The sequence below is a fragment of the Gorilla gorilla genome, chromosome 2 (genome assembly GCF_029281585.2).
Source record: "Gorilla gorilla gorilla isolate KB3781 chromosome 2, NHGRI_mGorGor1-v2.1_pri, whole genome shotgun sequence".
NCBI lineage: Eukaryota > Metazoa > Chordata > Mammalia > Primates > Hominidae > Gorilla > Gorilla gorilla.
The window spans coordinates 190498421-190512716 of record NC_086017.1 but is presented as its reverse complement, the minus strand read 5'-3'; the positions used below and the strand labels follow the sequence as shown (position 1 = coordinate 190512716).

Here is a 14296-nt window from a genome sequence, read left to right as displayed (position 1 = left end):
TTTTTACTGTGTATGAAGTTTGAAATTTCAGTTCATAAGCAAATACGTATTGAACACCTATGTGCAAGTTTTTGGATATTGCTATAGTTTGTTATTACATAAATTCGCAAATAATGGAAATTACATGAAACAAAGGTGTTTGTACTGAATACATCTTTTACTCCCTCGACTGCATCACAGAAAGGTGTGTGCTTGAATGTGCAAGCTGACCATCTGCAGGTGCACAGTCACACGCACAGCTGCCACGTGGCCTACAGTTAGATAGATTGCTCATCACTGTCATTCACTGTGTGTATAAGGCTACAGCACAGCCTGTGTTTTTCCATTGTCTGGCAATAGCAGATGTGTCTGCTACCACAGTGGTTTACTTGTTCCTTTGATTTGGTTAATCTTAATGGGAAATGCCTAAACCAAGAAACTTTTATGTTTTAATAGAAGTTGCACATTTATTCTCTTCTCCCAGGAGACACTAAAATTATAAAGTAGAAGAAGCCTCAATTGCTGCTCTAATTGGGATACTTGACCACAATAATATAGAACATGTACCTCTTAGGAAGGGATACATAAAATTATGTAATTGGCAACTGACATAATGTCTTAATCTTTTTCTTTTTCTTTTTTTTTTTTTTGAGACAGAGTTTCACTCTTGTTGCCCAGGCTGGAGTACAATGGTGTGGTACCGGCTCACTGCAACCTCTGCCTCCCAGGTTCAAGGGATTCTCCTGCCTCAGCCTCCCAAGTAGCTGGAATTACAGACATCCACAACCACGCCTGACTAATTTTTGTATTTTTAGTAGAGAGGGGGTTTCACCATGTTAGCCAGCCTGGTCTTGAACTCCTGACCTCAGGTGATCCAACCGCCTCAGCCTCCCAAAGTGCTGGGATTAATCAGGTGTGAGCCACCGCGCCTGGCCAAATGTCTTATTCTTTTTCTTAAAGGAGTTGAAGATAAAAATAATTTACCTGTTGATAAAGCAAAATTTTAACTTAAAATATAGTAACTTGAAACAATGTTTATGGTTCTTGCTTTCCTTAAACGTTTTCTCAAGATTGTTAATCTTCATAGAAAAATGAAACCATCATCCAGGAACCTATCTCACCTAGTCTTCCCACCCATCCGTGTTATCAGTCCATTACTTAATGGTCTCCTCAACTCTTATGCTGATGATCCCAATTGATTTTTAAAGAATTTTCTTTAGATTCCATCCTATACCCCACTATCAGATAGATCTTCCCTTTTGTAAAACCTTGTAGTGATTGCTACCCAAGAATCTGATAATGTTATTTACCTCTAGGGAAAGGAACTGGGTGGCTGATGATAGGCCCAGGAAGGTGCTTTTTAAATTTTCTTCTGTATATCCTTTTTTATTTTTTGAATTTTACACCATGGTGAAAAATAAAAATTCCAAACAAGGCTGGGCATGGTGGCTCATGCCTGTAATCCCAGAACTTTGGGAGGCCAAGCGAGTGGATCACTTGAGGTCAAGAGTTCAAGACCAGCCTGACCAACATGTTGAGATCCCATCTTACCAGTCGTGGTGGTGCGCATCTGTTATGCCAGCTATTCGGGAGGCTGAGGCAGGAGAATCACTTGAACCTGAGAGGCGGAGGTTGCAGTGGGCTGAGATCGTGCCATTGCACTCTAACCTGGGTGTCACAGTGAGTGTCTGTCTCAAAAAAAAAAAAAAATCCAAATAAAACAAAAAATTTAGTGGCTAAAATTACTTAGGAGTTCATACTCTTTAGTTTAACAAAGTTTTCTGCAGTTTAAGCCCAGTCTGCTTTTCTCAACTTATTTTTCCATTTTCTCACAAACTGTACTACTGGAAGACCCACAATTCCTGAAACAACACTCAGTGTATTTTTCTACCTGTCATTGATCTTACATAGCTTTCTCCTAAAATACAGCCTTTTCTGTATCTTTAGCTCTCAACATTTTCTTTCAAGACTCATTCTCTTGTGATTAACTCATCTAGCCATTGTTCCTCCTTTACTCTCCTGTGGCATTTATTTTATAACCCTCTTCTGACAGTTTTTACTTATTTGATTTAATATAAATATGAGTAAATGTCTTATCTTCACCAGATGGTAGAGGCCTCAAGAGCAGGAGATGTATCCTGCGTTGTACCTCTAGTTTTGTCATATTCTCAGGCTCTCAATTGGTGTTTTTGGATTGAATGAAATATGGTTGTTAGGCTTCTATGTACATTCTTGTCATGAAATTTAAGTAAGTCAGTAAGTACTAAACCAGTCAGCTAATATCCACCCAAATCTTGTATAACTAAGATGTTGTTACCACAAAAATGTTTAATCATAGCCAGACATTTTTAGTCAGTTGCTAAATTTTATTTTATGAAATATGTTCAAAATTTTTGGCATGCAGCATAAATTTTTTAAAAGTTGGAAGAACATTTTTTGGTATCAAGTTTTTAGTTAGAAAAATTGTATTTTTTTTCTGAATTATTCTACATTAATGCAATGCATAACCAATTTAAGCTATTTTTTCCCTCTAAGTGTCAAATTATTTTTGTGTTTGTTCCTCTAGGCTGCTAGTCAGTGCTTCTCAAGATGGAAAATTAATTATTTGGGATAGCTATACAACAAATAAGGTAGAATTTCTTCATAATTCTTTTAAATAACCTTATATTTGTTTGGCTGTTCAGTTCTTTCCTTTATTCTTTTACCTCAAACTTAAATTGCTTTCTGAGATAAATTTATTGTTTATTTTAATCTAGTTCTTCTCTTTTGTCTTAGTGTTTACTTTTAATGTTTAACCCTTTTTCATTTCCAGAGATGACTCTGTGTTTTACTAGAGGGCTCATATTTAATATATGAATATTAGAAGAGTACCATTTTACATATACTAATAAATGATTTTTAAAAATTCCCATTTCCTAATATGACAAAGACCTTGAGATTTTTATTTCTAGTTTTGGATAAGTTAGATGGCTAGTGGGAAGCTCTTCTTTGGCCCGCTCCACGCACTGATTTGTGCTTCTGGACTTTTTAGAAGATACAGTAGATTGGAGGTAAATGACAACTTATGTAGATCTCTTGGTGGTAAAAGACTGTGGATGGTCCTAATACATCCACTGGAAGGAATCCCCAGTTTAAAATTGTTGAGTGGTAGTGAAAAAGCTTCAGGAATACTTTGATAAGCTAATATCTTTATACTCTGTGTATACATATTAGTATTTTTATTAAACATTTGAAAATACCATTTTGTGAAGTAATAATTTCAACCTGATTGAGATTTTAAAGCTAGCTAAGACAATTTTGTAATATAATAGTTTTTCTTTATTAATCATCATTAAGCACATTATCTTTCAACTATATTTTCATAAAACAAAAAAATGTATTTTAAGCGTATTATTTTAGGTTAAGTGAGAGCATAGTAGTAATTCTGCCACGTGTTGATTCCCTGTATGGACTGTTTAGCCGTGGTATTCTCATACACCTTACTTTTTTCCATCTGACCTTCAAATGATTGGTGTTAGGGTAACAAGGCAGCAGACAGTGTTGTTTCTAGAGCAATAAAAAACTATCACCATTGTTTGAATGAGATCCCAGAATAAAGGCCTATTAATAGAGGGATGCTAGTGTCGTCTTTTCATGGAAGACTCATGTAATCGACTCTGATACTTGCTAATTATCTCCCTAGTTCTTGTTCAGAGTTATGTTGGAGGAAATTTCTCTTCTGAGCACTACTACAAAAGTGAAAATTCTATTAAAACCTCTAACATTTTACACTTAATTTTTCAAATGGCAATATATTAACCTTGGAACATCTTTATGTTCATTATTTTGTTAAGAGAATTATTTCCAAAAAGAGCACTTTTTGACTCAAATGATTTGATAATACAAAACAATAGGCATTTTAATGTGCGTTAGCGTTGTATTTTTCATGGTTCACTTTCTCAAGCCATTATTTTATTTGACTTATCTTTCTTAGATGTGTTTAATTTTTAATAATATTTACTTCATTGTAAATGGGTTTATGCAATAGATGACTGTTTTTGTAATCTGAGTGATGTGTGGTGTGTGCCCTACAGATGCATGCTATTCCTTTGAGGTCCTCCTGGGTGATGACCTGTGCTTATGCTCCCTCTGGTAATTATGTTGCCTGTGGAGGCTTGGACAACATCTGCTCTATATATAACTTAAAGACCAGAGAGGGAAATGTGAGAGTAAGCCGAGAGTTGCCAGGTCACACAGGTGAGCTTCCCTAAATATTCTTTCCCACCACACGATTCCTTGTGTGGAATGTGCTGATCAAGGACAAATGACAGATTGTGCTCGGCTGGCTAAAGGATGAGGATTAATCGGGTGGGAATGAAATTATTATGAACAAAGGAAACATTAACTTTTTATAGTCATACAAACGTTGATCATAATTTTATTTTTCAAAAATAGCTGTACTGTTTTTGTAAAAAATGATAAGTTTACTGCACAAAATTCAAACTCATGAAAAATAAAGCAAATAAAATGTTCTCCATTTTCTGCTGCCATATAACAATTATGGGATTGTGGCATCTGTACTCAATTACATAATTGAAAGTATGCATTAAGGTACATTAGTGAAGTGCTTTTCACCGTGATAGTGTATTGCTTTGTTTGCCAGTGTGCCCATCATAGTTCAATAGTGTAGTATTGGGTTAGTGGTGTTAATCAGGAATTTATTGCCACTTATCTGGTATCTATCCATCTGAATTTTTAGCCATACTATTTGACCATGCTTTTACAAAATCTCTAGAATGGTGTTTTTCTGACATTTCCATATTTTGAAACACTGATGAATGCTAAGCATTCAAATGCCACATGTTTCATAAAGTCTTCACTGTTGTTCTTCTGATTTCTTACAATATTTTATTTTTTTAAATATTTTTTATTTGAAAAAAAATTTTTTTTAACTGCTCCTTGCAGAGAAGGGCTAACTCATAGGCGGTGCACCCAGAGGCATCCTCTCACAGTATTTTAAAACTATTTCTCCAGGGTGCTTAACACAGTCGGCCATAGATTATAGTTCTTCCCAAAGTAATTGTCTTAGGTGGCAGGGGCTGTGTCTTATTCAATTTGGTAACTTTCAGAGTACCCAGCACAATGTCATTAACATAGTTAATGCCTAAGAATGGTTTGTTGATAAAATTTGGTTTATAGACAATGTAGGATTTGAAGTCACTAAAAGTAGAACTATAGACTATATTGACAAACACTTGTTGCCCAAGTATTCTATCTTTAAAAATATATATTGCTATTTCATATGGTAACTGAGTTATTCAATCAGTGATAACCTAAAATTTGCTACTCTTTATGCTGTAGGGTACTTGTCCTGCTGTCGTTTTTTAGATGACAGCCAAATTGTTACAAGTTCAGGAGATACAACTTGGTAAGTTTATTCCAGAAGCACACTGATCATGGGTTTGAGGGTGGTAGCAGGAACTAACATAAGAAGAAGTAATTGTCATGAAGTGTATTTTGTTTTTAATTACAGTGCTTTATGGGACATCGAAACTGCCCAGCAGACCACCACATTCACTGGGCATTCTGGAGATGTGATGAGTCTTTCTTTGAGTCCTGACATGAGGACTTTTGTTTCTGGTGCTTGTGATGCCTCTTCCAAATTATGGGATATTCGAGATGGAATGTGTAGACAGTCTTTCACAGGACATGTCTCAGATATTAATGCTGTCAGTGTAAGTGAATAGCATTTCCAGAGAAAATTTATTATGCATTTAAAGTGTTGAGTTCTATGGCATGATTTTAACAACAAATTGCCTTCAAGGATTCTTACAAGTAATGTCCTCTTATAACTTTGAATCTCCAAGTCATAAGCGTTTTTGATTTTTTAAAAAAGAAAGCTTCAATTCATAGTCGTAGATCTTTTTTGTTATTGTTGGATTTTTTTTGTTTTTTTGAGACAGTCTTGCTCTGTCGTCCAGGCTGGAGTGCAGCGGTGCAGTCACGGCTCACTGCAGCCTCGACCTCCTGGGCTCAAGTGATCCTCCCACCTTAGTCTCCTGGTAGCTAGGATTACAGGTACACACCACCATGCACGGCCAATTTTGTATTTTTTATAGAGATGGGGTTTTGCTATGTTGTCCAGGCTGGTCTCGAACTCCTGAGCTGAAGCAATCCTCCTGCCTCAGCCTCCCAAAGTGTTGGGATTACAGGCATGAGCCACTGTTCCTGGCAACCTAGGTTTTTTAATTGCTGGTGAATATCACTTTTTTTTTTCCAAAGTGGAGGGATTATCATGAGTAAACAAGCAGATCGTGGATGTTCTACCAGTGAATCAGATGAGAAAAAAGTCTCGTCTTTCTGGGACCAAAGTGAACAACCCAAAGAGAGAACAATAAGGATGAAAAAAGCAGCTGATTAGTGTGGAGTATAGCTTTTGAAGTCAGTGCAACCTGGGACCTAATCTTAGTTCTGCTGCCATTAAGCACCTGTGTGAAACTAGTCATGCTGCTTCATCTTCGTGAACCTCAGATTCTTCAGTTTTTAAAATAGGGATAATACCACTAATCAGAGAATGGTGTGGGGACTAAATGAAACTAGGTATTAGATGCTCAGTAAATGGTATAAATTATTATTATTATTATTTAGAGACAGGGTCTCATTCCGTTGCCCAGGCTGGAGTACAGTGGCATGATCATAGCTCACAGCAGCCTTGACCTCCTGGGCTCAAGTGATCTTCCTGCCTCAGCCTCAGGAGTACTGTGACTACAGGCATACACCACCACACCTGGCTGGTGTTTGTTTGTTTGTTTTTTTAAATCTTTGGTAGAGACAGAGTCTCACTATGTTGCCCAGGCTGCTCTTGAACTCCTGGGCTCAGCGATCCTCCCACCTCAGTCTCCCAAAGTGCTGGGATTACAAGGAGTGAGCTACCATGCCTTGCTGTATCAGTTATGTATAAGCTACTTCATATTTTAAAAAACTACGTAAACAGAAAACCATAAATAGATTAAGCCAGGTAAAAAGTACTCAGTATATAGGAGGATAAGCTAGTCATAGATATCTGTAAATTAGGGTAAAGTGAAAATAACATTTTGAATGACAATCAAAATGATTATCAAATGGTCAGAATTGAGGGGGAGGGGTGTTAAAAGAAGGTAGGATACTGCTTGAGTTAGGTTACCTAAGCAGATCAGATGCCAAACAGTACAGATATGACTAGAATGTCCAAAAGTACCATAATTGCCAAGGATTTTAATGTATGAGAAACATTCTAATTTTATAACAAGACATTTTCGGGGAAAAAATTAGTAAGCTTTTCTTTATCATACACTTATTGAAAGTGACTTTTTTTACATGATTTTATAGAAAACATCAGAGAAAGTAAATGCTGTGCTAACCCCATCCCCACCTCTTTGCCGTAGGCCAACCTGGTTAGAATAATAGAGTTTTAGAGCAGGCAAAGTTAACCCTCTCTATCTCTCAGCCCATTACTTTTATCAAGTTGAGATGTTCTCTCATAATTTGCTAAAGTCTTTATCAGGAATGAGTGTTGAATTTTCATCAAATACTTTTTGTCGGTCTATTGAGATGTTCGTGTGGGTTTTTTTCAGCCAGTTAAAATCGTGTGTTTACATTGATTTTCTCCTGTTTTTTTTTTTTTTTTGTCAAAACATTAGTACCATCTTTTACAAATATAAGTAAATATAGAGGCTTCCTTTTGGAATAAAATGATTCAAACAAAGATACTGTATATATAACAGTTTTCCTTTTTTCAGATGAAATTATGACCAACTTCATTATATTTTTATAATATTTTGAAATTCAGTGATGATTTTAACAGTGACATTTCTCTGTTTAGAATGTTAGGCTTAGAAATGAAACTATAATAGTTTCATTTGTGGCTGAGCCCCATATATTCACTGAGTGAGTTGCTGAAATTTTCCATTTGGCTCTATATTTGTGGGGCCTCTAGGTGTCTCTCAGCAGTAAAGACACTTAATAATTGTAAACTGTGATTATTAATTTCATTAACTCAGTGCCAGATTCAGTTATTTCTATCATAGATCAAGGCTTTCTTCCTCCCCAGCCCCCACTTTATTAAGGTATAATTAACAAATTGTATATATTTACAGTGTATAATGTGATGTCGTATTAGATATGGGGCTATTTAGGTTATCCATTTCTTTTTGAGTGAACTTTCAAAGATTTTATCTATATCATCTACATTGTCATATTTATTGGCTTACAGCTATTTATTATACTCTTAATTTTTTTGATATCTATAGAGTTTACAGGATATCCTGCTCTCATTTATGATGTTGGTAATTTCTGTTTTACTTTTTTCCTGATAGTCTGGGACTGTGGGTTGAATTGTGCCCATCTAAAATTTATATGTTGAAGTCTTAAAGCCCAGGACCTCAGACCGTGACCTTATTTGAAAATAAGGTTGGTCCAGATATAATTGGTTAAAATGAGGTCATAATGGATTGGGTGACACTAATCCAGCGTGACTATTGTCCTTATAAAAGGGGGAAATTTGGAGACAGGCAAGCATAGAGGGAAGATGATGTGAAGAGACACAGGAGAAGACAGTCATCTACAGGACAGTGAGAAGATTACACATCTTTCTGTCACAGTCCTCAGATATCTTGGTTTCAGGTTTCTAGCCTCCAGAACTGTGAGACAATACATTCCTTTTGTTTAAGCCACCCAGCTTGTGGTGCTTTGTTATGGCAGCCCTAGCAATGAACATATCTGGCTAGAGGTTTTTTTTATCTATCTATCAATCAATAAATAAATCAACTATCTGCTCAGAGAACCAGCTTTTGTTCTGAGTGATACTCTGTTGTTTTTCTGTTTCATTGATCTTTCACTCTCATCTTTATTATTTCTTTTCTACTGCTTACTTGGTGTATTAGTTCATTCTCACACTGCTATGAAGAAATACCTTATACTGGGTAATTTCTAAAGAGAAGAGGTTTAATAGACTCACAGTTCTGCATGGCTGGGGAGGCCTCAGGAAACTTACAGTCATGGTGGAAGGCACCTCTCCATAGGGCAGCAGGAGAGAGAATGAGTGCCGAGCGAAGGGGGAAGCCCCTTATAAACCATCAGATCTCGTGAGAACTCTCTGTCACAAGAACAGCCTGCAGGGAGACCACTCTCATGATTCAGTTACCTTCCACTGGCTCCCTCACAACACGTGGGGATTTGGGGATTACAATGCAAGATGAGATTTGGGTGGGGAAACAAAGCCAAACTGATCACTCGGATTCATTTGCTTTTCTTTTTCTAGTTTTTTTTTTTTTGAGACAGAGTCTTGCTCTGTTGCGAGGCTGGAGTGTAGTGGTGCGATCTTGGCTCACTGCAACCTCTGCCTCCCAGGTTCAAGCAATTCTCCTGCCTCAGCGTTCCAAGTAACTGGGACTACAGGCGCACACCACCACGCCCAGCTAATTTTTGAATTTTTAGTAGAGACGGGGTTTCACCATGTTGGCCAGGATGGTCTCGGTCTCTTGACCTCGTGATCTGCCCGCCTCGGCCTCCCAAAGTGCTGGGATTACAGGCGTGAGTCACAGTCCCTGGCCTTTTTTTTTTTTTTTTTTGAGACGGAGTTTCACCCTTGTTGCCCAGGCTGGAGTGCAATGGCGTGATGCTGGCTCACCACAACTTCTGCCTCCCAAGTTCAAGTGATTCTCCTGCCTCAGCCTCCCGAGTACCTGGGATTACAGGCATGAGCCAACACACCCGGCTGATTTTTTTTGTATTTTTAGTGGAGACGAGGTTTCTCCACGTGGTCAGGCTGGTCTCGAACTCCTGACCTCAGGTGATCCACCCACCTCGGCCTCCCAAAGTGCTGGGATTACAGGCATGAGCCACCGTGCACAGCCTTTTTTCTAGTTTTTTTAAGATAGAAGCTGATGTCATTGATTTGGAACTTTTTAAAATTTCTAATACTGGAACTTGAAGCCATAATTTTTTTTTTTTTTTTTTTAAGACTGGGTTTCACTGTCACCCAGGCTGGAGTGCAGTGGTGCAGTCATGGCTCACTGCAGCCTCGACTTCCCTGGGCCCAAGTAGCTGGGTATACAGGTGCGTGCCACCATGCCTGGCTATTTTGTGTGCGTGTGTGTATTTTTTGTAGAGATAGGGTCTTGCCATGTTGCCCAGGCTGGTCTCGAACTCCTGGGCTCAAGTGATCTTTTGTCTTACCCTCCCAGAGTGCTCGGATTTCAGGAGTGAGCCACTATGCCTGGCCCTTCTTCATGCTTCTTGTGTTTGGATCTATGAGTTTCTTTCTTTCTTTTTCTTTTTTTTTTGATACTGACTCTCGCTCTGTCACCCAGGCTGGAGTGCGGTTGCATGATCTCAGCTCACTGCAACCTCCACCTCCCGGGTTCAAGCAATTCTCTTGCCTCAGCCTCCTGAGTAGCTGGGACTACAGGTGCACACTACCATGCCCGGCTAATTTTTTGTATTTTTAGTAGAGGCGGGGTTTTATTACGTTGGCCAGGCTGGGTCTTGAACTCCTGACCTCAGGTGATCTGTCTGTCTCGGCCTCCCAAAATGCTGGGATTAAAGGTGTGAGCCACCGCACCGAGCCCCTAATCAGATTTTTTTTTTCTGTCTCCTCTCTTCCTTCCTTTGGAGACTTTAAGTTACATAGACATTAAACCACTTGAAGTTTTCCCAGAGCTCACTCATGTTCTGTTTATTTTATTGTTCAGGATATTTTTCTTTCTCTATTTTACTTTGGATGGTTCCTATTGCTTTGCCTTCATACGTCTTTTCTGTTGTATCTAATCGGCCGTGAACCCATCCAGTGCACTTTTCATCCCAGACGTTGTCCTTGTGTGTTAATTTTGTCTTCTGTGACTTTTTCTGTTTTTTTCAACTGATTAATTTTTCTCCTAATTATAGGTCATATTTTCTTGCTTTTTTGCATGTCTGGTGAATTTTTATTAGATACCAGACATTGTGAATTTTACCTTGTTGGATGCTAGATAATTTTATATTCATAAAAATATTATTTAGATTTGCTCTGGGGCATAGCTAAAATCAGACTGGCCAAGTTAAGTTACTTGGAAACGATTTGATCATTATAGGGTTTGCATGTAAGTTTTGTTAGATGGGACCAGAGTCACACCGTGTGTGCTTAATTTTGCCCCACTGGTGAGGCAAAAGACTTAAAACCCCTCTTCTCAAGAAATTACGAGGTTTTTCCTGTGTATTATGAGGTTTTCCCTCTGGCTGGAGGGGATAGGCATTATTTTTGTCCTATGTACGCACCAGGGTTTGTTTCCTGTAATCTTTTTGGGTGTTTCTTTTGCAGCTTGATTAGTTTTCTCACAGGGCTCTGCTGATCGGTACTCAGTTGACTACCTAAAGGATGTCCTCAGCGTGCCTCTGGAGCTTTCTCTTTGCCAAGCATTGTCCTCTCTGACACTCTCTGTGAACTCTAGCTGCTGTGGACTTCTTGGATTCCCAGTGCTGTCTCCTCAACTCAGGGAGGCCAGTGGGCTCCAGCTGCGTTTCTCTTCCCTTCACCATGACCTTTATAAACTTTCATAGTAAGATGGTAGTAAGGTAGTAAGATGGAGCAGCTGTAGGAATGATCTTATTTATTTATTTACTTACTTATTTTGAGACAGTCTCATTCTGTCACCCAGGCTGGAGTGCAGTGGCATGATCTCGGCTCACTGCAACCTCCGCCTTCTGGGTTCAAGTGATTCTCCTGCCTCAACCTCCCGAGTAGCTGGGACTACAGGCACCCGCCAACACGCTGTGCTAATTTTTGTATTTTTGGTAGAGACGGGGTTTCACTATGTTGGGCAGGCTGGTCTTGAACTCCTGACCTCAGGTGATCTGCCCACCTCAGCCTCCCAAAGTGCTCGATTACAGGTATGAGCCACCGTGCCTGGCCTCTTTTATTTATTGTTTCTCAGAGGCACACTCCTTCGTTGACTGATATCCAGTGTTTTTAGAACCATGTTTTATATATTTTTGTCCAGTTGTTTTTAGTTTTTTAAGGCGTGGAGCAAATCCAATCACTGTTGCTCCATTTTGGCTGGAAGCAGAAGGATAGCCAAGAAGTAATTTTTTAAAAAATATCTTAGTTGAAGAAAAACATTGAGTAGAAGGTCCAAGGGTCTTATGAAGTACTTTTTAAAAAGTAATTAAAAGAGGGGCCAGGCGCTGTGGCTTATGCCCGTAATCTCAGTACTTTGGGAGGCTGAGGCAGGCAGATCACTTGAGGCCAGGAGTTTGAGACCACCCTGGCCAACATAATGAAACCCCGTCTCTACTAAAAATGCAAAAAAATTAGCCAGGCGTTGTGGTGCATGCCTGTAATCCCAGCTACTGAGGAGACTGAGGCAGGAGAAGCATTTGAACCCAGGAGGCAGAAGTTGTAGTGAGCTGAGATTGTACCACTGCACTCCAGCCTGGGTGACAGAGCAAGACTCTGTCTCAAAAATAACAAAAAAAAGTAATTAAGAGAAACCAACACATCCTGTTGAATTTAAGAGTATCAAAAGATGGGAGAAAATTCAAGGTGAAAACGCAGATTACCTAGATATAAAAGATTAAAAACCAAGCTAACCTCACACTTTTTCACAATAGACACTGCTGGAAGGCTCCTGAACAGTATCTGCCAAGTGTTAAGGGAGATATACTGTGACCCAATAATTTTAAGTATCAGAGATCATCGTCATCATGTGGGGAGGAAATACACTAAATATAATATAGGATAAGAGATTAAGACCAAAAGTAATCACTTAAGGCATTACACGTAAATGATTACTGCTATTAAAAGATACAGAATAAACTGAACTATAATGTTGTATGCAAGAAACACACCTAAAACAAAATGACCCAGGAAGGCTAAATGTAACAGTAAGAGAGTGGGTAAGTCATAAACTGGAAGGAAATCTGTAGTAATATTACTATATTACTATTAACCGAAGTAGAATTGGAGCAAAAACTATAAGATGAGAGAAGTTTTATCTTAATGAAAGGGACAGTAGTGATGCTATAACATTGAAATTCATAAAACAAAAGCCATTAAAAATTCAAGGACCCAAAACACCATTGTGTAGGAGACTTTAGTAGACAACTTGGAAATACTGATATCCTAAGAAGGCACGAAATAAGATACTGAGGATTCGAATAGTGTTATTTAATAATGTTGACTTGAGAGTATATTGTAAATTGCACCATATTTGGGTTTTACCAAGTACACAGTATATTACCTTTCTAAAATCTGAAAAATTCTGAATTCTGAAAAAGAACTGTCCCGAGGGGTCCTTATAACCCTATAAGGATTGTGGACCTTTTATCTCCTTGCCATTCGTTCTACAACAGCCACACACACACATATATATTCTATAAATATTAGTACTTGCTTTCAGTGTTTCAGCATGACATATGGAGAACCAGAGCCAGTATTTGTTGAATACTTGCTGTGTTCTGAACAATGGGCTATGTACTTTGCATATGTTATTTAATTCAGTCCTAATCACCACTTTGAAATGGAATCTAAGGCTCAAAATATTTAAGAATCTTTAGTGCCCAACATCGCTCACCTGGTAGGTAGCCAAGTTGGAATATTAATCTAGATTTGTCTATTATTACACTGCCTCCTATGATTTTGCATACATCTGTAGAATAAATGTTTGTTACTTTCCTGTCTAGTTTTTCCCGAATGGATATGCCTTCGCCACTGGCTCTGATGATGCCACTTGCCGGCTCTTTGACCTTCGTGCAGATCAAGAGTTATTATTGTATTCTCATGACAATATCATCTGTGGAATCACTTCTGTAGCCTTCTCAAAAAGTGGGCGTCTCTTGTTGGCTGGTTACGATGACTTTAATTGTAACGTATGGGACACGCTAAAAGGAGATCGTGCAGGTTAGTAAATAAGTCCACATTAGGTTCTGATTTTCAGGAAGCGTGAAGAGGTTCCCATCAGTTGTGTTCTAGGCCTCCATGGACATCTTGGAGTTGTGGAAAGTGGTAACCCGATGGTTCTCATCATGTTCTTTGTTGTTACCTTTTGTTTGTGGTTATAATCCATAAGCCATATTTACACTTTTGCTTTCTGAAGAATCACACTGAAGTCTGTAATATTTTCTTGTTTGGTAGACTTCAGAATTAAAGATGGATAGTGAATGTGATTCAGTGTGGTCTTTTAGAAATCACACTTTTCTTATCACCTGACAGGAAACATTGTAACTGCTGGTTTTCTTCCTTCTGAAGCAGATCTTGTATGGGACAGGACATAGACCTCAGGTTTCCACCCTTCTGTTAAGTTTTGGTTTTCATTTTCGCTACCAT

General features: G+C 38.4%; 2 protein-coding genes across 11 annotated transcripts in view; one reads left to right on the top strand and one right to left on the bottom strand.

Annotated features, from left to right (window-relative positions):
- Positions 1-14296, bottom strand: part of MFN1 (mitofusin 1) — a 76463-nt gene that overhangs the window by 6890 nt on the left and 55277 nt on the right. For 2 of the 4 annotated variants that reach the window (XM_004038043.5, XM_055381804.2), the window contains exon 19: positions 1361-1667. The exons of the other annotated variants lie outside the window; for them this stretch is intronic. The gene's annotated coding sequence lies outside the window, so the exon portion shown is untranslated. Of the gene's footprint in view, positions 1-1360; positions 1668-14296 lie in introns of those variants that run through there. 4 annotated transcript variants of the gene reach the window in all.
- The window catches only part of GNB4 (G protein subunit beta 4), a 54578-nt gene that overhangs the window by 32960 nt on the left and 7322 nt on the right, over positions 1-14296 (top strand). For all 7 annotated transcript variants that reach the window (XM_019024215.4, XM_055381807.2, XM_055381809.2 and 4 more), the window contains 5 exons: positions 2546-2609; positions 4053-4215; positions 5320-5386; positions 5492-5693; positions 13654-13870. In XM_019024215.4, the coding sequence (XP_018879760.3) occupies positions 2546-2609; positions 4053-4215; positions 5320-5386; positions 5492-5693; positions 13654-13870 (713 nt within the window). The remainder of the gene's footprint in view (positions 1-2545; positions 2610-4052; positions 4216-5319; positions 5387-5491; positions 5694-13653; positions 13871-14296) is intronic.